Genomic DNA, 23,472 nt, shown 5'->3' with positions numbered 1-23,472 from the left:
CATTCCTCTACCTCACCACTGTGGCTCCTGTCTGTCCTAACAGCCTCGTAACTATTCTCTCTTCTCCGGTCACCACTGCCCTGTCTGTCTGCCACACTGCTGTCACCACTGTCCAACAGAAAACCTTACCAGATTACTCTCTTCCCTTGAATCTTCCCTTCCGTGACTTTTGCCTCCTCTCTTAATTCTCCAGGCTGCTTTAAACCCTGGGAGGTGGTAGGGGGAGCATCCAGCCACCTCAGGGATAGTGGGGTTGCTGTGCGAGCCTGGATTCTGGGTCTGTGGGAAGGAAGCCTGGTTCACTGGAGCAGTGGCTGCTCAGACCCTCTCCTTGCACTATCTCCGCCTCTTTTAGCCTAGTGTGGAACAGGAGCAGAGTCACGGTGAAGGAACTGAACCTCCCCACCCACCCTCATTGTAGCAGACTGAGATTGGCTGATTTGTTGATTGCTGAGCAGGAGCACAGCAGGTAAGAAGGAGAACCAAGAACAAGACCCACAACAGGGCTGGGTGGTGGTGACACAGGCCTTTAATCCCAGAACTCTAGAGTTCAAGGGCAGCCTGGTCTACAAAGTGAGTTCCCGACAACCAGGGCTGTTACACAGAGAAACCCTGTCTCCAAACAACAACACTTACGAAGAGAAAGAGAAAGAGGGACTAATGAATAGTATGAGGAGTGTAGATTGTGATGGTAAGGGGCTCATTTCTGTCAACTGTTCCATAACTCATGTCTTCAGATGAACAGGCTCCAGGACCATTTGGTTTTTCTGCTGTGGCCCCTGAGGCCTTCTCCATTTGGGAACCTGTACCCATCTGGAGAGCAAATGACTGTCCTGCTTTCATAGAGCACAGGACTCCATGAGAACCGCATCTCGACTCCTGAGGACATGAATCTCAGTTCCAAAGGCTTCCTGAAGTTCTAGAGTTACGTTATTTAGGTCTTGGTGAGTCAGACACTGGATTCATGATTCCATACCAGGCCACTGAGCTAGCTCCTGAATATGCCCTTGTTTTGAAGAAGCTAGCCTGAATGACCTAACACAGGTAGGTAGGCATGGTGTGTGCTTTGACGTGAGGCTGGGTAGGTATGTGACTTTGGCTACCAACTTTCTAGGATAATTCTACCATTGATTGCTTTTGTTTAATTTAAAAAAAAATTTAAAAAGATTTATTTATTATGTATACAGTATTCTGCCTGCATGTGTGCCTGCACCCCAGAAGAGAGCACCAGATCTCATGTTGTAAGCCACTATGTGGTTGCTGGGAATTGAACCTTGGTCCTCTGGAAGAACAGTCAGTGCTCTTAACCACTGAGGCATCTCTCCAGTTCTTGTCATTTGTCAGAGATAGGATTTCTTTGTGTAGCCATCCTGGCTGTCCTAGAACTCACTCTGTAGACCAGGCTGCCCTTGAATTCACAGAGATCCACCTGCCTCTGCCTCCCAAGTGCTGGGCTTAAAGATGTGCACCACCACTACCTGGCTTGGTTACTGCTTTCTAAAGTGAGTAGGAGGGTATATTTCTGAGATGATGTATGCAGCTTATGCAGGCTGTCTCAGTCAGGGTTTCTATTGCTGTGATAAAACATCATGACCAAAAAGCAAGTTGGGGAGGAAAGGGTTTATTTAGCTTACACTTCCATATAGCTGTTCATCATTGAAGAAAGTCAGGACAGGAACTCAAACAGGGCAGGAGTTTGCAGGCAGGAGCTGCTGCAGAGGCCATGGAGGAGTGCTGCTAGCTTGCTCAGTCTGCATTTTTTTTCAGCCTTTCTTTTTTCTTTCTTTCTTTTTTTTGTTTTGCTTTTGTTTTTCAAGACAGGGTTTCTCTGTATCTTTAGAGCCTGTCCTGGAACTAGCTCTTGTAGATCAGGCTGGCCTCAAACTCACAGAGATCCGCCTGCCTCTGCCTCCCGAGTGCTGGGATTAAAGGCGTGCGCCACCACCGCCCAGCACCACTGATAACTCTTAAACCTTCAGCATCTTCCAATAGATGTCTTCCCTTCCAGAACTCATTTTATTTTCTAAAAAAATGCTGTATATAAGTTGTGATTTATTGGCTTTTGTTTTTCTGTGCTGTGTTTGTTTTTGAGACAAGATCTCATACATCACGGACTGGACTTGAGCTCACTGTGTAGTAGAGGATGAACTTCAGCTTCTCCTGCTTCTGTCTCCTGAGTACTGAGGTTATAGGTTGAGCCACCATGCCTGGCTATAAGTAGAATTTGTTTAGCATGTGTTCAAGTGATATAAAGAATATCACCTGTGTTTTCATCATGCTCTCCTATGCCCTGTCCCTAATGAAGATTTTTATCTTTTGTAGCAACCTGCGGCACCCTAACCTACTGCAGCTGATGGCTGTGTGTTTGTCCCAGGACCTGAAGAAAATTCGCCTGGTGTATGAGCGTATCACAGTTGGCACCCTGTTCAGTGTCCTCCATGAACGAGTAAATGGTCTTTCTATAGATTTCCCCAGCTGCTTTATTCTTCTCTGCCCTCTTCCCCACCATCTTTGCAGAGTTCTCATTTAGGAGATAAATCTGTAAATTATTTTCATGTTGATGCGGGAGATTTGAAATAACCAAAAAATAGTCCTTTTAGAATAAATCAGTTTTAATAAAAGGAGAAAGAGGGACACTTACAAAGCTAAGGCTCCAGCGAAGCAGAAGGTGACGCGGGGGAAAGAAAAGGGCGTCTCTCTCCCACCCGGTTCTTTTTAAAGGTACCCCTCTCCCCTGGGGCAGCCATGCCCCTGAATGCAGGGATTGGGCCAGCTGCCCCAACATCATGTATTGCATGTGTTGTAACATGCCAGATAAGACTGATAAGCAAATGTTGAACTAATGTGATTTTATTTTTTCAAATTGATTGGTCAGTTGATTTGTATGTCTTGTCTGTCTGTGTTACGCCTATGGAAGTCAGAGGACAGCTTGTTGGAAGGTGTGCTCTCCTTCTGCAGAGGGTTCCAGGGATTGAATTCAGGTCACCACGCTTGGTAGCAAACACTTTTTTTTTTCGCTCTGAGCCACTTCACTGGCCATGATACAATAGTCCTCCTCCTTTTCCTTCTTACATTAAACAAATTTATCAGGGAGTGGTGCATAACATTCCACAGTTATAGATGTGGAGATCAGAGGATAACTTTGTAGACTCGGTTCTCCCTTCCACCTTTATGTGGGTTCTGGGTAACGAAAGCAGGTCGTCAGACTTAAATCACAGCCGCCCTTACCTGCTGAGCCATCAAGTTGGCCTTGTTTTATTTTGTTTTGAGACAGGCTTAACTGTGTAACCATGACTAGCCTCAAACTCGTGACCTTCCTACCACTCGGCCTCCTGAGTGCTGGATGTACCACAATTCCTTGCTTCTCAGTCTTGCGCTTTTTTTTTTTTTAAATCAGCCCTTCAATAGCTCAACAGAGCCAGAAACATTGATGCAATTCTGGCTGAGCCATTGGCCACAGGTTCTTTCCCCCTACATTTTACTTGTGCTCTGTTTTGGTTTGTTACACAGAGACCTTTATCGCTTTCCTTCTCACCTCTCAGATTTCCTTGGGATGGAGGAATATCTTCCATGATTGACAGATCTTGTAGCTAAGTGTTCTTTGGGCCAGGATAGGACTTCCAGGAGCTCTTTCTCCATGGCCTTATTCTAAATGCTGTGGCTGGGAGTAAAGAGACCCTGCAGAGAGTCATTTCTTTTCATCTGATGGGGCTGGAAGCTGAATTGATTCTCTGCAGCTTGTAGAGTCCTTTGAGCTTCCAGGTTCTCCCAGCCACAGTACTGGTTAGGGAGGTGCCAGGGCAGTTTTACTGGTAGAAGTGAAGGGACCTCCCCTCCCTGGCAGTTTCCCAGGTTAAGCTGGAATGCTCGTACCAAGTTTAGAGTACTTTCTTCTAATGTGTCATTATATAAAGCAGCTCACCTGTAGGAAAGGAGCTGAGGTTTAGAGCCAGCAGCCTGGATCAGTGGAACTATAGATCAGTCACCTAACCTCACTGACATTTAGGCCCCCCATCTGCTAAATGAGAATACCAGGAAGTGTGAGAATCAAATGGAGAGACTTTGGAAATGACGCCAGGAGGTCTTTCCTTTTCGTTTTGGAATTTTCTCTCTTGCAGAGGTCCCAGTTCCCAGTGTTGCACATGGAAGTGATTGTGCACTTACTGCTCCAGATCGCCGATGCCTTGATCTACCTCCATTCCCGAGGCTTTGTCCATCGCTCCCTTAGCTCCTATGCTGTCCACATTGTCTCTGCTGGAGAAGCAAGACTGACCAACCTGGAATATATGATGGAAAGGTAGGTATAGACTCCAGTGTAGTTTCTTTCTGAAGAGGGACTCCCTAGAAGACCTTTGTTATAGTGCTGAAATCTAATGTGTTCAGATTTCTTTCTTTTTTTTTTTTTTTTGGTTTTTTTTTTTTTTTTTGTTTTTTGAGACAGGGTTTCTCTGTGGCTTTGGAGCCTGTCCTGGAACTAGCTCTGTAGACCAGGCTGGTCTCGAACTCACAGAGATCCGCCTGCCTCTGCCTCCCGAGTGCTGGGATTAAAGGCGTGTGCCACCATCGCCCAGCTCAGATTTCTTAATTGATGGGAAACTGTCTGTTGGCACAGAAAGATTTACCAAATTCATAGGCTATTTGCAAAGGCTATAGATAGACTGTTTAAAAGTTTGTTTTGCGTTTTGTGTGTGTGTGTGTGTGTGTGTGTGTGTGTGAGAGAGAGAGAGAGAGAGAGAGAGAGAGAGAGAGAGAGAGAGAGAGAGAGAGAGAGAGAGAGAGAAGCTGTTTGGAAAGGCTATAGTTAGATTGCTTAAACATTTGTTTTGCAGCTGGGCAGTGGTGCACGCCTTTAATCCCAGCACTCGGGAAGCAGAGGCAGGCGGATCTCTGTGAGTTCGAGGCCAGCCTGGTCTACAGACCTAGTTCCAGGACAGGCTCCAAAGCTACAGAGAAACCCTGTCTCGGAAAAGAAACAAAAAAATTTGTTTTGCGTTTTGTGTGTGTGTGTGTGTGTGTGTGTGTGTGCATGTGTGAGAGTAGGGGGAGAGAGGGAGGGAAGTAGAGAGGGAGGGAACGAGGTGAGGGGAGGGCAATTCAAGTCATCAGGCTTGCTGTCAGGAACTTTTTCCGCTGAGGCCTCTCACCAGTCCTCCGTTTTGTTTTCTGAGTTGGGTTCTTGTGTGTAGCTCAGCAGTATGTGGTCCAGGCTGGACTTGAATCCACAGTTCTCTTTCATCTGCCTCTCAAGATCTGTTGCAAGTATGTGTTGCCACATCTGGCTGGGAAGTTACTTCTGCTCAGGGTAGTCTCATTTTCATAAACACGTATTTCATAGACATTGCATTAGCCAATGTATATACACTCTAAGATTTTCCACTTGGTACAACAGAGTAGTATATTATCTTTTGGGTTTTTGAGACAGGGTTTCTTCGTGTAACTCTGGCTGTCCTGGAAATCACTCTGTGCTCTGTAGACAGCCTCAGAGATCTTGCCTTTGCCTCCTGAGTACTGGAATGAAAGGTGTGTGCCACCACACTGGGCCGAGTTGTATTTTCTTACCTTGTAATCTTTCGTGTGTGTTGAAATGGGCCTTGTTGCTTGGCAGTTGTGGTGCACACCTTTCATCCTAGCACTCAGAAGACAGAGGCAGGAGGAGTTCAAGGCCAGCCTGGTCTACAGAGCAAGTTCCAGTACAGGCTCCAAAGCTGCACAGAGAAACCCTATTTCAAAAAATAAATAAAACAACATAAAAAGAATTAAAAAAAGAAAAGGGTCTTGTTATACCTTTCTTCTGTTAGTGACAGTCACCCTTAAGGCTTCAGTTGCTAACTGCATTCTTTTCATTGCTAGTCATGGAATAAGAGAAAGCAGAGAGGGTACATAGTAAGATTTGGGGCTGGCCTGAAGTGGCACATCGCAGCTTCTCACTTTGCACTGACCAGAACCAATCACCTTCTTATTGAATGGAGGCTCAGAAATGTACCTTAGCTATAGAAGAGAGGAGGTAATGGGCACCAGTGAGCCTTATCTTCTGCTGAGTAACAAAGGCATACTATGCTCTCAAGGGACCCAAGTACAGTTCGAGACACTTCAAACAGCTCCCTCATTTAAACACTGGTAGTTGGGCTTAGTTTCCTACAGGGCTGAGGCCAGAGATTGGCTGTAACTCCCCATGCCAGGCTCTAGGAGGCAGAGGGCCTCTGTTGTCCATCTTCAGTGCCATCCACAGCTCTGGGTCTTTGGCACCACGTTGTTCTGTTCTGGACACTGCTCTTAGCCACTGGACAGACCCTGCTCGCTTACCATCTTCTTCCTTTGCTTCCGGTGCTTTGCTTCTGAGTTTAGCATGATTTTGCTGCTGACATTCTCCAGTAATATACTGCTGTCACTACATGCAAAGCTTAGTGGGGACATAAATCTGTTTTATTCACTGCTGGATCTCAGATGCCAAGAACAAATCCTTACTCATAGGCACTCGGTGCGATTGGAACAGGTTTTGCCTTTCTGTGCACCAGTGGTGCTTGTGCTCTGTTTTGAAAGGAGGTAGGGCTTGTGCTTAGTCCTAGGGACCTTGGTAAGGACTCTAAATTTTACCCTAGACCTTGAGATACTGTGGGACGTGTTTTTAGAGTATTAGAGTATCATAGATGATTTATGGGTTAAGGATCTCTCTGGCTCTTGTGTGTGAAGGCACTGAGAGCAAGAGAGAGGCGAGAGAGGGCACGACTGGAGCTGTTGGAGTTTTCTGTGAAGTCGCAGCAGAGGTCAGGCGGCAGTCATCAGTCAATCCTCAGGTTTGTCCCTTCTCAATCCCAGTTCAAACCCTCCAGGGTTGACCAGCGAGATAGCTCAGCAAGTAAAAGTGCTTGCCACTCAAGCCTGACACCCTGAACAGGAGCGCCAGAGCCATGGTGGAAGGAGAGAACTATCATCTGAAAGCTGGCTCTTTCCCCAGCCCATCCTGAGACAGGGTTTCTCTGTGTAGCCTTGGTTATTCTGGAACTCACTCTGTAAACCAGGCTCGCTCTGAACTCAGAGATCCACCTTCCTCTGCCTCCCTAGTGCTAGGATTAAAAGTGTGAACCTCCACTTGGCTATGAAAGTTGTCTTTTGATCCTACCACGTGCATGTGGGTACATGCTCGAGCACACACACACACATACACGCACGTGCCAAATTTAAAAAAAATCTTTTCAGGGGCTCCTTATTGTTCAGGCCCTTTGTTTGAAGTCCGGAAGCCATTCTAAGTGTGCACACTTCCCGGGAGGGACTCTGATGATACTGCACTGTCGTTCTTACCCTCTTCCATTTGGTTAGTTTTATTTACCCTTTTGAGACAGAGTCTCAAGTAGACCAGGCTAGCCTCACACTTGCTATGTAGCCAAGAATGGCCTTGATCTCCTGATCCTTTTGCCTCTACCTCTCAAGTGCTGCCTTTGCTGTAATTCTAGACACTTCCTGGTTATTTGAACTCACTTTCAGTCTATTCCCTTCCTGTGTTGCTTATCTGCCATATCTTGTATACTTTATATTTTGCTTTTCTTTTTAAAATTTTTTATTATTATTTTTGTTTTTCAAGACAGGTTTCTCTGTATAGCCTTTGACTGTCCTAGAACTTGCTCTGTAGACCAGGCTTGGCCTCCAACTCACAGAGATCCACCTGCCTCTGCCTCCTGGATGCTGAGATTAAAGATGTGCACCACCACTGCCTGACTAAAAATTATTTTTAAAGTAAACATACATGTGTGCCTACATGTAGGTATGTGTATAAGTATCAGATCCCCTTATAGCTGTAGTTATAGATGGTTGTGAACAACCCAACATGGGTGCTAGGAACTGAACTTGGGTCCTCTGAAAAAGCAGTACATGCTTTTAACCCTTGAGCCATGTCTTTAGTCCCATCTTTTTTGCTACTAAGTCTTATTCTGTAACTCTGGTTGGCCTGGAACTCATTGTGTAGACTTGGCTGGCCTCAAATTTATGGCAGTACTTTTTCCCTTTTTTTAAAGCAAATTACAAAGACCCAAATTACCAGTTTTTTAAACCTAAGCTTTAACATTACATAATTAAACAATTTTCAGAACTGACGAATTTGCCAGCATCCATGCACAACTAGAAAACATCCTTAGTTTACACTAAACCAGAAATGTATTACCATTGATGCAGTAATAGTGTTCATTACTAAATACTGAAAATAAAATTGCAGAAGGTTCATCTGGCAACGTTAGCTTCACAGCAGGCTGACACTACTCACATTTCAACACAATGGGAAGCAGATCCATGCTGGTGTCAGAGAACAGTCTCGTCCTAGCACTGCTCAAGAGTCACAGGGCTCACCTCGGATTACAGTTTGTTTTGTTTCGTTTAAGGCAAAGTGCATACAGAAGTTACAACAATTTTAAAGACAAAAAAAAATTGTCCTATTTTGTGGTCCCAACAACAAACTCAAAAATCTATGACAAATAGGGGCTCTGATGAGCTGTTTTATAAATACTTTAGATTAGGTAAAGTTATACAGAAAGTTGAGTTTGTTTGAAATCTTCAAAAAAAAGTGCCTGTTATTCCTCAAATGGTGCTTGTTATGGTTTAACATTTCTGTTAGACGCGTGCGTTGAATTACTTGCTATCAAAGCGTAGCAGGTGCTCCTCACCATTTACTGTCAAGGACTTCAACTGTTGGTCTTCTTCAACTTCTGCTCTTTCTTGACCATTCTCCACAATTCTCTTTGTAGTGATTTCTTTTTTGCCATTAACTGTCTTAGCAGAAGTTGAGATTGATTTGAAGTTGCCGTTCCGCTTGTGGCAGTGCTCTCATGTCTGCCCTGAGTGTTGAGATTATAGCCGTGCCCATATCTAATTTTAAAATATTTATTTCTGTATGTGTGTGCATGCACATGTGTATTGTGTGTGTGCATGAGGAGATTAAAGATCAGCATCAGGTGTTTTCTTCAGTTGCTCTCTACCCCAGGGGTCCTCTTGTCACTGGATCCCAGCACTGAGAATGTAGAGAGGCTGGGGCTTCAGTCTTCCCCAACAGGAAATTCTCAGCACAGGGATAAAGTAAAGTTTCTTTTATTAGCACACAACTGTATCCTGTAGCTGGTTTTTTGTTTGTTTGTTTGTTTGTTTTTCGAGACAGGGTTTCTCTGTAGCTTATGGAGCCTATCCTGGAACTAGCTCTTGTAGACCAGGCTGGTCTCGTACTCACAGAGATCTGCCTGCCTCTGCCTCCCAAGTGTTGGGATTAAAGGCGTGCGCCACCACCGCTCAGCTTGCAGCTATTGCTGAAAGAGGCCTAACCCCATCAGAACTATTTCATGGTTTATATAGGATTAGGTATTGTCGTGATCTGTGACCATTATCTTTCTGTCTCCACTTCCCCCAGAGCTAAGCAAGTTTTGCAAAAGCTGAAATTTGCAATTTTTTCAATAAGACAGTTTTATCTTTAGCAAAGAGGACTTGCTGTCTAAGCAGATATTGGTGGCAGTCACTTTCTAAGGGAGATGAGCAGATGTCACCTGTTCTAGAAAATAAGAAGGGGCAAGCAGGTTCACAGAGCAGAAGCCAGCAGTTCAGTGTTAACTCTGCTGTCTCAGATCAGAGGGAGTTTCTTATTCCAATGTAACCTGAAATTAATATTAAAGCTTTCTATCTTCTTCCCTTCACTCCTCCCTTTAATATAACATAAGGCTCCAATTTTATAATTTACTTCATCAGGAGCATCTGGCGTCTAACTGCTGTGTTACTAAATTGGGGGGGGGGGCTTGGAAGTCAACGCCATTTGTAACTTTATAACTTCTATACAGGATGTAATGAACTGGAGCAGATGTTTAGGGTGTAGGGTCCAAATGACAGACTCAAAAGGATCAGGAGGAAAGACCCTGCTAAAGGCATCAGCCAAAATTTCTGATTCCAGGAGTCTCAGAGTTGTTTTTAGTGCTTTTCTTCCCTTGACTGTTTCCTTTTTAACTGTTTAACCATTGTAGCTCTGACCATTCCTGATTTGTTGGCGCAATAGCAGCATTCTTTAAGAATGTGCAGCTCCTCCCTTCTCCGCTTTGGTAGACTTAGGCCTCTTCTGGGGGATGGCTTCTTCACGGGAGTCCACTTAGTCCTGTGTTGTTCCCACTGCTTCACTGTCTCTTCCCTGTCTTCCATAGCCTGTTAGACAGATCATGGCAATGTATTTCTAAAGCTGCTATTCCTCTGATTCCCCAGGCCCACTGCTAGGGTGTGAAAATGAAAGCCCTTTTAAGCCTTCCGTGGGCTTCTACCTATAGTAAAGTAGGAGATTCATTACCTTAAGCTCTCTTAAGCTCATGGATTCATATAAACCAGAACACAAAGCTCCATTCACCTAGGAGGGCAACACTGGTGGACCCTTGTTCTTATAATGTCCAGGACCATCGGCGGCCTAGTTGTGGCTATCAGAGCCCACAGTGAGCTGGGCCTTCCTCTGTCAGTCATCAACAGGTAAATGTACCACAGGCTTGCCCGCAAGCCAATCTCATGGGGGCATTTTCTCAATTTAGGTTCTGTCTTCTCAAATAACTATAGCTTGTGTCAAATTGACAGTAAATACCCAGAGTAGTTGTTTGCTCTGTATCTGGTGCATGCTTGGATGAATCTAGGTGAAAGGAGCACTTAATGGTACAAGAATCAGGGTTAACTGCTTTGGCTCTATAATCCAGGGCAGCTAGAGTTTTGTACTTTTTGCTTGATAATCCTATCAGAGACTTCAAAGTCTGACAGAAATAACACCATTGGTCAGTTAAGAGTGCCATCTGCTGTTCAGAAGACAGCATAACAGTTTATTCTGATTTTTCGTTTCCATAGAAATAGGAATCCTAAGTGAAATACAGTTTGGAGATTGTCTGGCCCAACCCTAACTTTCCCCCTTTTCTTTTCAAATTATGATGCTGGGAACCAATCCCAGGGCCGCATATATGCTAAGTAGGTGCTTCACACCAAGCTACAGCCTCAGCCTAGCCCTGTCCTTTTATACAGGAAAGTGAAGCCCAGAGGAGTAAAGGGATGGTGTCCCAGCTGGTGGGTTAGGGGCATAACTGAATAGAGCCAGATGATAGGAAATGCCCCTAGGCCACAGGGAGGGTGAACTGGAGGTTAATGCAGGAAGATCAGCTTGGAGACCTGGGGTGGAGCAAGGGGGCCACATAGAAAGATGTGCAATGCATTGAGGAGCTGGTGGGTTGGAGGGGAAGGAGGAAGGAAGGGAAAGGAAAAGAAGGAAACGAAGGAAGGTCAGAAGGATAAGAGTTAGCTAGAGGTGATGAGGGACGCACTGGGCATGATAGAAATAGTGTGAGATTGGGGCTTGCTGATCTCTGATGGAACTTCAGGCAGAAATGGCAATCAGGAAGTCATCATAGCTGCAACTGTATACCTTTCTTTGTAATGTAAGTTTATGAACCAGAGTCCAGATAGCTTTCAATTCTGCATTTATTTTGGGTAACTCTGTATTTGGGCTCATTAGTTTGACATCTTGTCAATAGTAACATTTCATCTCCTGGCATGAAAGGGATGCAGCAGGTTTTTTCTACTCTTAATTCCTCAACTGAATCTTTAGAGCAGTACACCACTTGACCCTGCAAGTGCTGTCACATAGAGTTATACTCAAATGGAATGCAAAAGCTGAATCCCATGAAACTTCACTGCCCTACAGTGGCAGCCAGAACAGAAGTCTCTTCCTCAGCACTACTCCCGCCCTTTTCCACGTTGGCATGACACACAGGGCCTCTCACACGATAAATGAGCACTTGAGAGAAGGAAGGCTGGAAGAGAAGAAAGTAAGAATAAAAAGAAAGGATTTGAATTCTGGTTATGACTCGTTCCTTGCTAGGACCTAACCTGAGCCCAAGAGGCCTGCGGTCCTTTGGAGAAATGCCCAGCTTGAAAGGAAGCATGGTAGTTCCCCCAAATATGCTACAGACAATAGAATACCCATTGCCTTTTGGGGGATAGCTGAGGAAAAGCACTTGTCTAGCATGCATGAGGGTGTGTGTTTGATCCCCAGTTCCCCCATAAAACAAAATCGTAGCCAAAAAAGAACTATTGACTTTTGTAGCGCTAATGTAATTTATGTTAATATATAGTTATATAGTGAATATTCAAATTTATACATTAAATATATAAATATTTGTGTATTAAATATGTCTCCATATCACAATATACAGTTTCCCAGTTTATCATTTAGTGATACAAATAAAAACTAAGGTCATATTTTCTAATTCATGATTTCCTGACTTCACTGCTCTCGGTCAAAGGCCGTGCTGGATGGACAGGGAACTGTGGAGGTGGGATATGACAAAAAATACAGTGTATAAAAATTCTCAAGGAATTAATTAAAATATCATTAAAAAATCTCACTGGATAGAAACTTCAGTCTGAGAAGCCCATCCTAGCTTCTAAAATTTATGCTTATGCCAGACTAGACTGGCCTCGCACTCACAGAGATTTATCTGCCTCCTGAGTATTAGTTAATTTTCTGTTGCTCTGACAAAGCACCATAAGCAAGGTGATTTAGAAAAGAAATTGTTTAATTGGCTTACAGTTTCAGAGCGTTAGAGCCCACAATGGAGGGGCAAAGGCATGGTGGCAGCAACAGCTGAGAGCTCATAGCTTGATCCCACAAGGAGGAGGAGGAGAGAGCACTGGGAATTGTGCCAGTCTTCTGAAACCTAAAGACCAGCCTGCCCGGTGACTCACCTTTTCCAACTGGTCCATGCCTCCTAATCTCTCCCTGACAGTTTCACCAACTGGGGACCAAGCATTCAAACATGAGCCTGTGGGGCAACTCTCACGCACACCACCGCATGGGATATAGGCATGTGCCATCCATCTCCCGGCCTTTGCCCTTCTAGTAACAGTTCAAAAATTGTTTTTATTTTATGTGTATGAGCGTTTTGCCCACATGTATGTAAATATGTGTATCATGTGCATTCCTGGTGTCCACAGAGACCAGAAGAGGGAGTTGGACTCCTGGAAGTAGAGTTATGGGCAGTTGTAACCTACATGTGCTGGGAACTTAACCCAGCTCCTTTGCTGTACCTCTGAGGTGCTTAGGTTACAGGTGTGCTAGTGCTGAAGCGTGAGCTCGGGGTTTCTTACACACTGTGCACGCACTCTACCAACTGATCTCCGTTCCCAGCCCCAGGATAATTATCAGTGAGCAGTCGTCAGACCTTTACCAAATGCCTGCCATTATGGCCATATTATGCCTCACTTGGTGAAATGAGGACTTTATGCCCACAGAGTGTTGTCACATCCAGAATTTCATTTGAATACCATGGCAGCCATGGGTGGCCGGTCAGTACTGACTTCACTGCACCCTGAGGCCTCTTGTTGGCCTGGGGGACATTTATGATAGTCTGACTTGACTCTTAAGGTGTTTGGTTGGAAAGATAATTGTTTACACAAATCATTGAACTTTGATGGACTGAAAGGGCTCATTCCCCATAGGACTTGAGCTAAGAAAAGAAGTCATAGCCCAGGTGTCGTGGTGCACCCCTTTAATCCCAGGAGGCAGAGGCAGAGACAGGTAGCTCTCTGTGTGTTTTATGCCAGTCTGGGCCTTATAGGATAAAGGCTTTGCCATTAAGTCTGACAACCTGAGGTCAACCCCTGCATGTTGCGGGTAATGTGGTGCAAGTGTGTAGGTTCAAGCGGGTCCGAGAAATGAAGACGCAGACACTGAGAATGAACTCGGCCCTGCAGCGCAGGCCCCGGCCTCTGTGCACGGAAGTGCTTTCCCTGCACCCATCGCATCTTCATTTTCTCTGTGTTTCCACTTTAGCCAGCAGATTCCCACATCTCAAAACAACCTGAATGAAGCTTCCAAAAATACTATGCCAAGTGCAAACACCTGATTCAGGAGGTACCATGGTTTTCCAGAGGGAAAAAAATAGATGTGGCTACTCTCAGAGAGCTGAATGCAAGATATCATAAGAATAAACTTAAAAGCTGGGCGGTGGTGGCGCACGCCTTTAATCCCAGCACTCGCAAAGCAGAGGCAGGCGGATCCCTGTGAGTTCGAGACCAGCCTGGTCTACAAGAGCTAGCTCCAGGACAGGCTCCAAAGCTACAGAGACCCCCTGTCTCGAAAAACCAAAAAAAGAAAAAAGAAAAAAAAAAGAATAAACTTAACTATTCTGCAGCTAATAAAATACTACTTTTAAAGTAGATAATCAGGGAAGGGCTACCTAAGAAGGCAACTTACTTTCTTTCTTTTCTTTTTTTCTTTTTTTGGTTTTTCAAGACAGAGTTTCTCTGTGTAAAAGCCCTAGCTGTCCTGGAACTAGTTCTTGTAGACCAGGCTGTCCTCGAACTCACAGAGATCTGCCTGTCTCTGCTTCCAGAGTGCTGGGATCAAAGGCATACATCGCCACTGCCCAGCAGAGGCAACTTTCAAATTAATGTCTTGGACACAAGAAACAGCCAGTCACTGAACATGTCAGGCAGAAGGAACTGCTCATGTGGAGTGGAAGTGGGAATGTCTTCCTAGTGCAAGTGGACGATAGCCCCTGTGGTTTGTGGGGAGTGGGCCACATAAACTAGGGGAGGTGGGGCCAGTCAAGCAGGAATGATAAGGAATTGTATGTATTGGGAGAGCTCTGAGGCAGTGTATGGTAACTCTGTCTAGCTGAATTTGCGGGAGCTCCAGGAGATTGGTACCTCATAGGAAAGTATTTACGTGCACTATGTGGTGATCGCAACAACTCCTTAAGGGAAACTCGGCCTTATGTTTCCTTCCATAGCCAGGACAGTGGCACACACAGGGACATGACGCGAGTGCCCCTCCCCACCCAGCTCTACAACTGGGCTGCTCCAGAAGTGATCCTACAGAAGGCGGCCACTGTGAAGTCAGACATCTACAGCTTCTCCATGATCATACAAGAAATTTTAACAGGTGATTAATGTGTATAGTCAAAGTTGATCCAAGTTCTTATTTTTAGGTTAGAGATTTTCCCCCCAGGAGTTACTTAGTTTTATGAAAATTCAGAACTTAAAGAAAAAAAATCCGAAAGGATCTTTGTTTGTTTGTTTGTAAAACCACATTCAAGTGAGGGAGTAGGCAGAGTCAGCTGCCCTTTTGATGTTTGGAATCCTAGAGGCAAAATTGCACTCTTTAGGAGTTGAGTTCATGATCTATTCAGCCTGCTGCCCAAGCACTAGCTTGTCTCCAAGTCTACTAGGGACACCCATGTATGCAGGAAGCTGACACTGTTTTCTGTGTCTGAGGGATTTCCCTGGTATATAGGTTAAGTGACGCTTGTCCATAATTGGGCCAGATGGTTTCTCTGGGAGAAGAAAATAAAAATGGTTTAAAGGGACCAACTGACTTGACTAAGTTCTTAACCACTTCCGGTTTATTTTTTCTTTCTTTTATTTCTCTGTGTTATTCTGTATTTTTAAATGTTTTATTATCATATATATGGTAATTGGTTTTATGATGTTTTTATACATACATAAAACATATTTTGATCATATTTACCCTCCTTGCTCTTTCTCTTTTATTTTTAACTTTATTTTATGTGTATGTGTATTTTCTCTACATGCATGTCTATGCATGTCTGTGCACCTAGTGCCTGCAGTACCCAGAAGAGGGCATTGGATCACTGGAAGTAAGGTTACTGATGATTGTAAGCAGCCATGTGGATGATGGGAATTGAACCTGGATCCTCTGGAAGAGCAGCCAGTGCTCTTAACTGCTGAGCCATCTCTCCAGCTCCTACATTACCCACTTTTGCCCCCCCTCACTCATTCCCAACTAGTCCCTTTCTACTTTCATGTCTTTTTGTCTTTTTTTTCCATGACTCCGTGAATTCCATTAGGGTTGTTTATAGGAACATGGGCAAGAGGTTATTACAGAGACATAGGCAACTTACTTGTGAATACATCACTGAAAAAAAATCAGTGATTTTCTTCTGTCTTAATCTTATTCCTATCTATTACTTTTTACTTATAGACAGCATACCCTGGAATGGCTTGGATGGCTCAGTTATTAAAGAAACCATAGCCTTGGGAAGTTATTTAGAAGCTGATGTCAGGCTTCCGGAACCTTACTATGATATTGTTAAGTCAGGTATCCACGCCAAGCAGAAAAATCGAACAATGAACCTACAAGATATCCGGTATATTCTGAAGAATGACTTAAAGGCAAGCCCTGAAATTGGGAGAACTTTGTTTCTGCTACCTAATTCATTGGGTTAGAGACCAGGAAGCTAGAGGCCCAAGTTTTAAAAATGTTTGGAATTGAGGACAGTGGTGCATGCCTGAAGATTTATGTCATGCGAGGACATGGGTTGGGAATGGGATACTGAAGTAGGATCAGGAGTTTGAGATTTTCCTAGACTACATAGGAAGTTCAAAGCTAGTGTAGAGGTACATACTATGACTAGTTCTCAAAAAGTCCCCAAAGTTTTGGGAAGCCTTGTTTTATTATACTGTGTTTCTGAGGAAAGCCTCTCTGTTTAATGCGTAAGAGAATTTAGGCGAGATCTGGAGAAGTTGTAGGGTATAATAAAGATAAAGTGATTGACAGGATTGGGCTAATAATAACCTAGCTAATTAGGATTGATGGCCAGTCTGACAAGAGAAAGAAGGAGATATTTGAGATATATATGTTTCTAAAAATACAGATAGCATTTGGATGAATTCAGATGTGTCATTGACGATGTTTTGTTGTAGGAGTTTCTTGGAGCTCAGAAAACTCAGCCAACTGAGAGCCCCAGAATGCAGAGCTATGAAGCCCATCCTGATGTTAACCCCTGTCTAGGACTAACTTCAGAATATCAAAAAGACATTCCAGACCTGGACATCAAAGAGCTAAAGGAAATGGGTATGACTTGAACACACAAAGCATTACTTTGATAACTGAGGGATGTTGTAGGTATTTATGTTTGTGTTTTAGAATTGTGTGTATGTGTGCTGGTACACATGTATTGTGATGCATGTGTGGAGTTAGAAGACAACTTGTGGGGGCTGGAGAGATGGCTCAATGGTTAAGAGCATTGACTGTTCTTCCAGAGGTACTGAGTTCAATTCCCAGCAACCATATGGTGGCTCAGAACCACCTGTAATAAGATCTGGTGCCAACTTCTGTCTGCAGGGACACATGCAGGCAGACCGTTGTATACATAATAAATAAAAACCAAACAAAAAAGGAAACTCACAAATGGTGGGTACCCACTCTGAGATACACCCACATTTCATCCAACAGATGGTGGACACCCACTCTGAGATATACCACATTTCATTAAAAAAAAAGACAACTTGTGGTGTCAGGTCTCTCTGGTCCTGGGAATCAAGCTTGCCACTGAGATGTCTCATTGGCTCTTTTTTTAAAAAGAGAGACTTATTTTTATTTTATGAGTATTTCGGCTGCATGAATGCACCAGCATTCATGCCTGATGCCCAGGGAATCCAGAAGAGCTATATTTGTTTGTGATCCACCATATAGGTGCTGGGAATTGAACCCAGGTCCTCTGGAAGAGCAGCCAGTGCTCTTAACTGATGAGTCACTTCTCCAGCCCTGTTTTTGGTTTTATTAAAGTTAGAGTCTCATAGCCTAGGCCGGTCTCGAATGCTTAGTCCTTCTGTCTTAAATCTTCCAAATGCTGGAGTTATAGGCAAATGCCACTATACTGGGTATCAGTTTACTTTTTTGTGAATCACATGGACACTAGCTGTCTCTTTTAAACTGTATATATAACCTGTGCTGAAAAAAGATGGGTACTTTAGGAAAAAGCTAAGATCCTTGAAATTATTAACTTAAATCTTTTAGGCTATATAAACACAAAGGTTATATTACAGAACTTAATAGTAACTGAATTTATTGTATAATCACTCATAAGAATTTATCTAATTGCTTAGAAAAGAAAAATAAAAATTTAAAAAAGATTATTATATATTTTATGTATATGAGTGTTCTGTCTACATGTACATCTGCAGGCCAGAAGAGGGCATGAGATCTTATTATAGATGAGTGCTAGGATTGAACTCAGGACCTCTGGAAAAGCAACCAGTGCTGTTAACCTCTGAGCCATCTCTCCAGCCCCATAAAATTAATTTTAAAGATGTAAAAGTCCTATCTGCTGACTAGCTTGGCACAGTGATATGGATTTATAATCCCACGATTTGGGAACGTGAGATAGGAGTATCACTTGAGTTCTGAAATTTGAGGTCAGTCTGATTTTTATTTTTTAAAGTGCTCAGTCATGGCACTCACTTGATGGCTCCTTTTCCAGCTGAGGAGACTGAGGATGCTTGTGAGGATGCCTGGGTTTCAGAGCTTGTTTCCAAGTTGGAACTTTTTTTTTTTTTGGTTTTTTGAAACAAGGTTTCTCTGTAGCTTTGGAGCCTGTCCTGGAACTAGCTCTTGTAGACCAGGCTGGTCTCAAACTCACAGAGAACCGCCTGCCTCTGCCTCCCAAGTGCTGGGATTAAAGGCGTGCGCCACCGCCCAGCTGGTCTTTTAATTATAGCCTAATCACTGTTTACTTGGACTCGCCTCTGACAGGGGTGGAAGCTTCCAGAATGTCCCCTTCCATATTTTCATTATTTGTGTCCTTCATCCCATTTCCTGAAAGTTGTACCCTTATCAACTTAAGTCATTTGTGGGTCAGCCCTCAAGTTATTCTTGTAGCCATCTATTTTTCCTGTGATACAGTCAGTGGCTTCTTGGGCAATAGTCTCCACCACTTTTACCCCATGCTCACCAAAAGCATCACCTCAACTGTTTTAGTCACACATTTAATGCACAAAGGAAGCAATGGGTATAGTCCTTGGGATCCAGGAGCCTTGAATTTGAATGTTCTGTCAGTTAAACACATTTAAAATAGTATAAATGAAGCCTAGAACATTCTTAGAAATTAGACCTCCATTACCCCAAATGTCTATCTTATTCGATGTCAAAATGGGAACTTTCACTTAGATTAGAAATACCCTTTCATCCTCTGATGGCTGGGTGTGATGATACACACCCTTAATCCTAGTCTAGAGGCAGCCCTCAATCCCAGCACTTGGGAGTCTGGAGGCAGAGGCAAGCAGATCTCTGGGTTCCAGGCCAGCCTGGTCTATATAGTGAGATTGTGAGTTCCAGTACAACCAGGGCTAGGCAAAGAGATCCTGACTCAAACAACAACAAAAAGAAATAGCTTTTCATTCTCTGTTGAATGTATCTATTGGTCTTCTGATAGGATCTCACTCCTAGGAAGGGAGTTGGAAAAATAAAAGATGGTTTTTATGCCTTTTAAAAAGTTATTATTGTTTTTGTTATTTGAGACAGGCTCTCACTATATGGTTCAGGCTGACTTAGTCCAAGCTGGCATCTAACTTGAGATCCCTCTGCCTCAGCCTGCCAGATGCTATGATTAAAGGTATGTGTGCCACCTGACCCAACTCATGTTGTATACCTTGAACAATAGCCAAGGCTGCTTACCTTCTTTGATTAGTTTAATCATCTGGGTATTGCTATTCTTTCCAACAGGTAGTCAGCCCCATTCACCAGCAGATCACTCTGTTCCCACTGGAAAAACAGAACTGACTCCTCCAGTCCTGGATTCAAGTCTGTCAGTCCAGGAACCTGAGAATCCAAATGTTCTTTCTCCTCCTGCTCCATGTTTGGCAGAAGAGGTCAGGAGCCCCACTGCAAGTCAGACCAGCCTCTGCAGCTTTGAAATCAATGAAATCTACTCAGGCTGCTTCAACTTGGGAATTGTCAAAGAGGAAGAGTCCCCAGGGACTGCTTCATCACCTGAGGGGGATATACCAGACCAGGTAGATGAACTTCCATCTCTGGAAGAAGAGCTGGATAAGATGGAGAGAGAATTGCATTGTTTTTGTGAGGAGGACAAGAGCTTTTCAGAAGTTGACACAGACCTTTCCCTTGGGGATGGCGACTGGCAAAGTGATTCCCTCAGTTCACTCAGCCTGACTGAGCCAACCAGAAAAGACAAGAGCAAAACGAGCAGTTGGTCCAAGACTGATGAGTTTGTCAGTAAGTGTGTGCTGAATCTAAAGATTTCACAAGTAATGATGCAGCAGAATGCCGAGTGGCTGAGGAAGCTTGAGCAGGAAATAGATGAACTTGAGCTGGCCCAGGAGGAGCTGGACAATCAGTGCAGGGGTTTGTGGGATGCTTCACTAAAGTTTGCAAATGCCAAGTTTCTGTTAGCTGTGGGCCCTCCATCTTTGACTTATCTGCCTCCTGTTATGCAATTATCAGAGCTCAGGCAGTCAGAAAATGGTGGTTATTGGTTGGCCCTAGCAAAGTCTCCAGGAGCGGAGAGAGACTTCCAAGAAGGACATTTTGGCAGAAAGCCTGAGAAACTAAGCTGTGGCTGGAAGCCTTTCACACAAGTTTCTGAAGAAAGCATAGAAGACCAGTCAGAGACAAACAATCAGGTACATTAAGTGGTAGAAGGAACTGCCTTTGCAGGATCCTTGAACCAATATTCCCTGTGACCTGTATGCAGTACCTGTAAATAAATGTAGATAGCTTGCAGCAAGGTCCTTTTGGTTTAGGAAGTAAGTCCTCTATGATGGAATTCTGTGGTACATATTCTCTCTAACCCCCATTCCAAACCAAGCACAAAGCCTTTGTCCTTCTCCATAGTTTCAAATGTATTAGGTTCAGCTATGAGAAAATTGTTTTATAGATCAGTTAAGTACTAGCAATTTAACATAATTCAAAGTGTATAAAGTATTTTTGATATTTTAGGGGCTGGAGATATGGTTCAGTACTTAAATAGTACTTGCTGCTTTTGCAAAGGACCAGGGTTCATTTGGCAGCACTGACATGAGTCATCTTACAACCACTCATAACTTTAGTTCCACGGGGTCCAGGGCCTTCCTCCATACATACATGCACTCAATCACACACGCTTTAAAAAATTCCCTACTCTAGGGGCTGGAGAGATGGCTCAGAGGTTAAGAGCACTGACTGCTCTTTCAGAGGTCCTGAGTTCAAATCCCAGCAACCACATGGTGGCTCACAACCATCTGTAATGAGATATGGTGCCCTCTTCTGGCCTGCAGGCATACATGGAGGCTGAACATTGTGTATATAATAAATAAATAAATAAATAAATCTTTAAAAAATTCTCTACTCTAAATTTCCCATTAAGTTATATAAGAAATATTTATATGGGACTGGGAAGATGGCTCTGTAACTGGAGGTTTCTCATCCCACCTGGTCCTGCAGCCGCTTTTAAAATACACACTCAGAGTCTTAATATTACATACTGTTTGGCCTATTATCTCAGGCTTATTAACCAGCTCTTACAACCTAAATTAACCCATTTCTATTAGTTTATATTGTACCATGAGGCTCAAGACTTGTTACCTCACATCTTGCTTCTCTGGTGGCTGCTTGCATCTCCTTCCACTCTGCCTTATTTCTCTCTCTGTCTCTGCTTGGACTTCCCAGCTAGCTATATTCTCCCCTGCTATAAGCCAAAGAAGTGGTAATAACACATATTCACAGCCTACAGCAGGGTATCCCACAACATGGCTCAGCAGTAAAATGCCTGCCAGACAAGCACAAGAACTTGAGTTTGATCTCCAGCAGTCATTAAAAAAAATCAGTTATGTCAGTTTTCACCTAGTGCTGGGGCAGTGGAGACAGGAAAATCCCTGGAGCTTGATGGCCAACTAGTCTAGCTGGATAGGTGAGTTATAAGTTCAAGTGAGATGCCTTGTCTCAAAAAAAGGTGGAGGGGCCTACAAGAGATGGCTCAGGCATTAAGAGCACTTGACTGCTCTTCCAGAGGACCCAGGTTCAGGTCCTAGAACCCACATGGCATCTCACAACTGTCTGTAACTCCAGTTCTTGGGTCTTAGACCCCCTGTTTTGACCTCTGTGGACACCAGGCATGCACATGATACACAGACAGACAGATATGCAGTCAATACATCAAATAAATAAATACATAAATAAGCAAATAATTAAAAAACAAGTAGAAATTAAAGAGATGTCCAAATGACTGATGCAGGCACACACACACACAGAGAAAGAGAGAGAGAGAGAGAGAGAGAGAGGGGTGTAAATAAAACATAATGTCAGAGGCTATATTAGAACCTGGCATATAATAGCGAATAAGCCTTAGACTATGCCCATACTTACACACCAGTGTGTTTTAACTTCAACACAAAAGGTGTGAGGAACCTGCTTTTCAAAAGAGACAGTTAAGTAAAAATAAACACGATATCCCAGGAGCTGAAGGTGGCATTGCAGACTGGATCTTCTGTGGCTCTTTAAGGGCGTAGCTGAGGTACCTAGTCTGGTGCCTAATAATAATATCGGAGATACTTACCTGATCACTGAAGACTGTAAGATGAATTCAGAGCTTTGCACAAGCTCACAGAGTTGAGTGGAGTGCCCTGTGAGCCACACTTTTAGATCTGGAAGCCCTCCTGGCACGGACCAGCCCCTCCTTTTACAGTGTGTGAAGTGCAAGCCCAGTGCCTCGCTATTCTTGAGGCCTGGTGATGTAACTAAAATGGAAGAGGGTGGTTGATGTCTGTTCCACTAGGAGAACGAGTTCAATTCTGAAATATCATAATTACTAGCTTTTATTGAGTTTTTTGTTAAAATTCTCTATTGACAATGTAATCTTTTATTCTTAGTTGGGGCAAATAACTCTACCCCTTGCCTGTTAGCTTGTTGTACTTTTAACTAAGATCCAACCTGCTTGGTGCTCTCCTCCCTTCCCCTACCTCTCTCTCCAGCTCTGGCTTTTTTTCATTTTGTCTTTTTGAGACTATTACATATAGCTCAGATTTACCTAAAATTCTCTATATATCCCAGCTTGTCCTTGAACTCCAAATCCTCCTGTGGTGGCCTCCCAAGAGCTGACACAATAAGTATGTGCCACTCTCCGTACTAGACAGGCTCTCAGTATATAGCCCTGGTGGCCAGGAACTCACTGTATAAGTCAGTTGTACTTCATTTTTAATGATTTGCCTCATTTCTGTGCATTTGATGCCATCCCTAAGCTCTTAATTTGTTGCTGTAAGCTAGGAAAGAGTGAGTACCTAAGTTTATTAAAATGAAGTAGAGGAAAAGCAAATGTCTCTCTTTTGAATGAAGGACATAGCGTTTATTATTTTTTACTTCCACTATTTCCAGAGTGTTGTAACTTCTGTTTTGTTTTCACAGCGCCCTACTGGTAGGTTTACCATCTTTTTATGGATGATGAAACTGAGCTAGAGACTTTTATATTATTTCCATCAAGACTTAGACTGGAATCCAGGGTTTAGTGGTCTTGCCATGAAAATCTCTTGTCTTTATGTTGCTGTACGGGAGAAATGCTTAACAAAGTATATAAGTTTCTGATTTCTTTTTTATTTTAACTTTTTTTTTGAGACAGGGTTTCTCTGTGTAGCTTTGACTGTCCTGGAACTCACTCTGTAGACCAGACTGACCTTAAACTCACAGACATCCTCCTGCCT

The 23,472-nt window shown here is 43.5% G+C and overlaps 1 protein-coding gene across 11 annotated transcripts in view; it reads left to right on the top strand.

Annotated features, from left to right (window-relative positions):
• Tex14 (testis expressed 14, intercellular bridge forming factor) overlaps positions 1-23,472 on the top strand; it is a 91,552-nt gene that overhangs the window by 26,600 nt on the left and 41,480 nt on the right. For all 11 annotated transcript variants that reach the window (XM_038328500.1, XM_038328497.1, XM_038328501.1 and 8 more), the window contains 7 exons: positions 356-469; positions 2,323-2,446; positions 4,119-4,297; positions 14,775-14,926; positions 15,986-16,176; positions 16,708-16,858; positions 19,508-20,424. In XM_038328500.1, coding sequence (XP_038184428.1) covers positions 356-469; positions 2,323-2,446; positions 4,119-4,297; positions 14,775-14,926; positions 15,986-16,176; positions 16,708-16,858; positions 19,508-20,424 — 1,828 coding nt within the window. The remainder of the gene's footprint in view (positions 1-355; positions 470-2,322; positions 2,447-4,118; positions 4,298-14,774; positions 14,927-15,985; positions 16,177-16,707; positions 16,859-19,507; positions 20,425-23,472) is intronic.

Source organism: Arvicola amphibius, chromosome 4 (assembly GCF_903992535.2).
Source record: "Arvicola amphibius chromosome 4, mArvAmp1.2, whole genome shotgun sequence".
Classification (NCBI taxonomy): Eukaryota; Metazoa; Chordata; class Mammalia; order Rodentia; family Cricetidae; genus Arvicola; species Arvicola amphibius.
The sequence above is the reverse complement of the archived record's forward strand: the minus strand, read 5'-3'. Positions and strand labels throughout refer to the sequence as shown.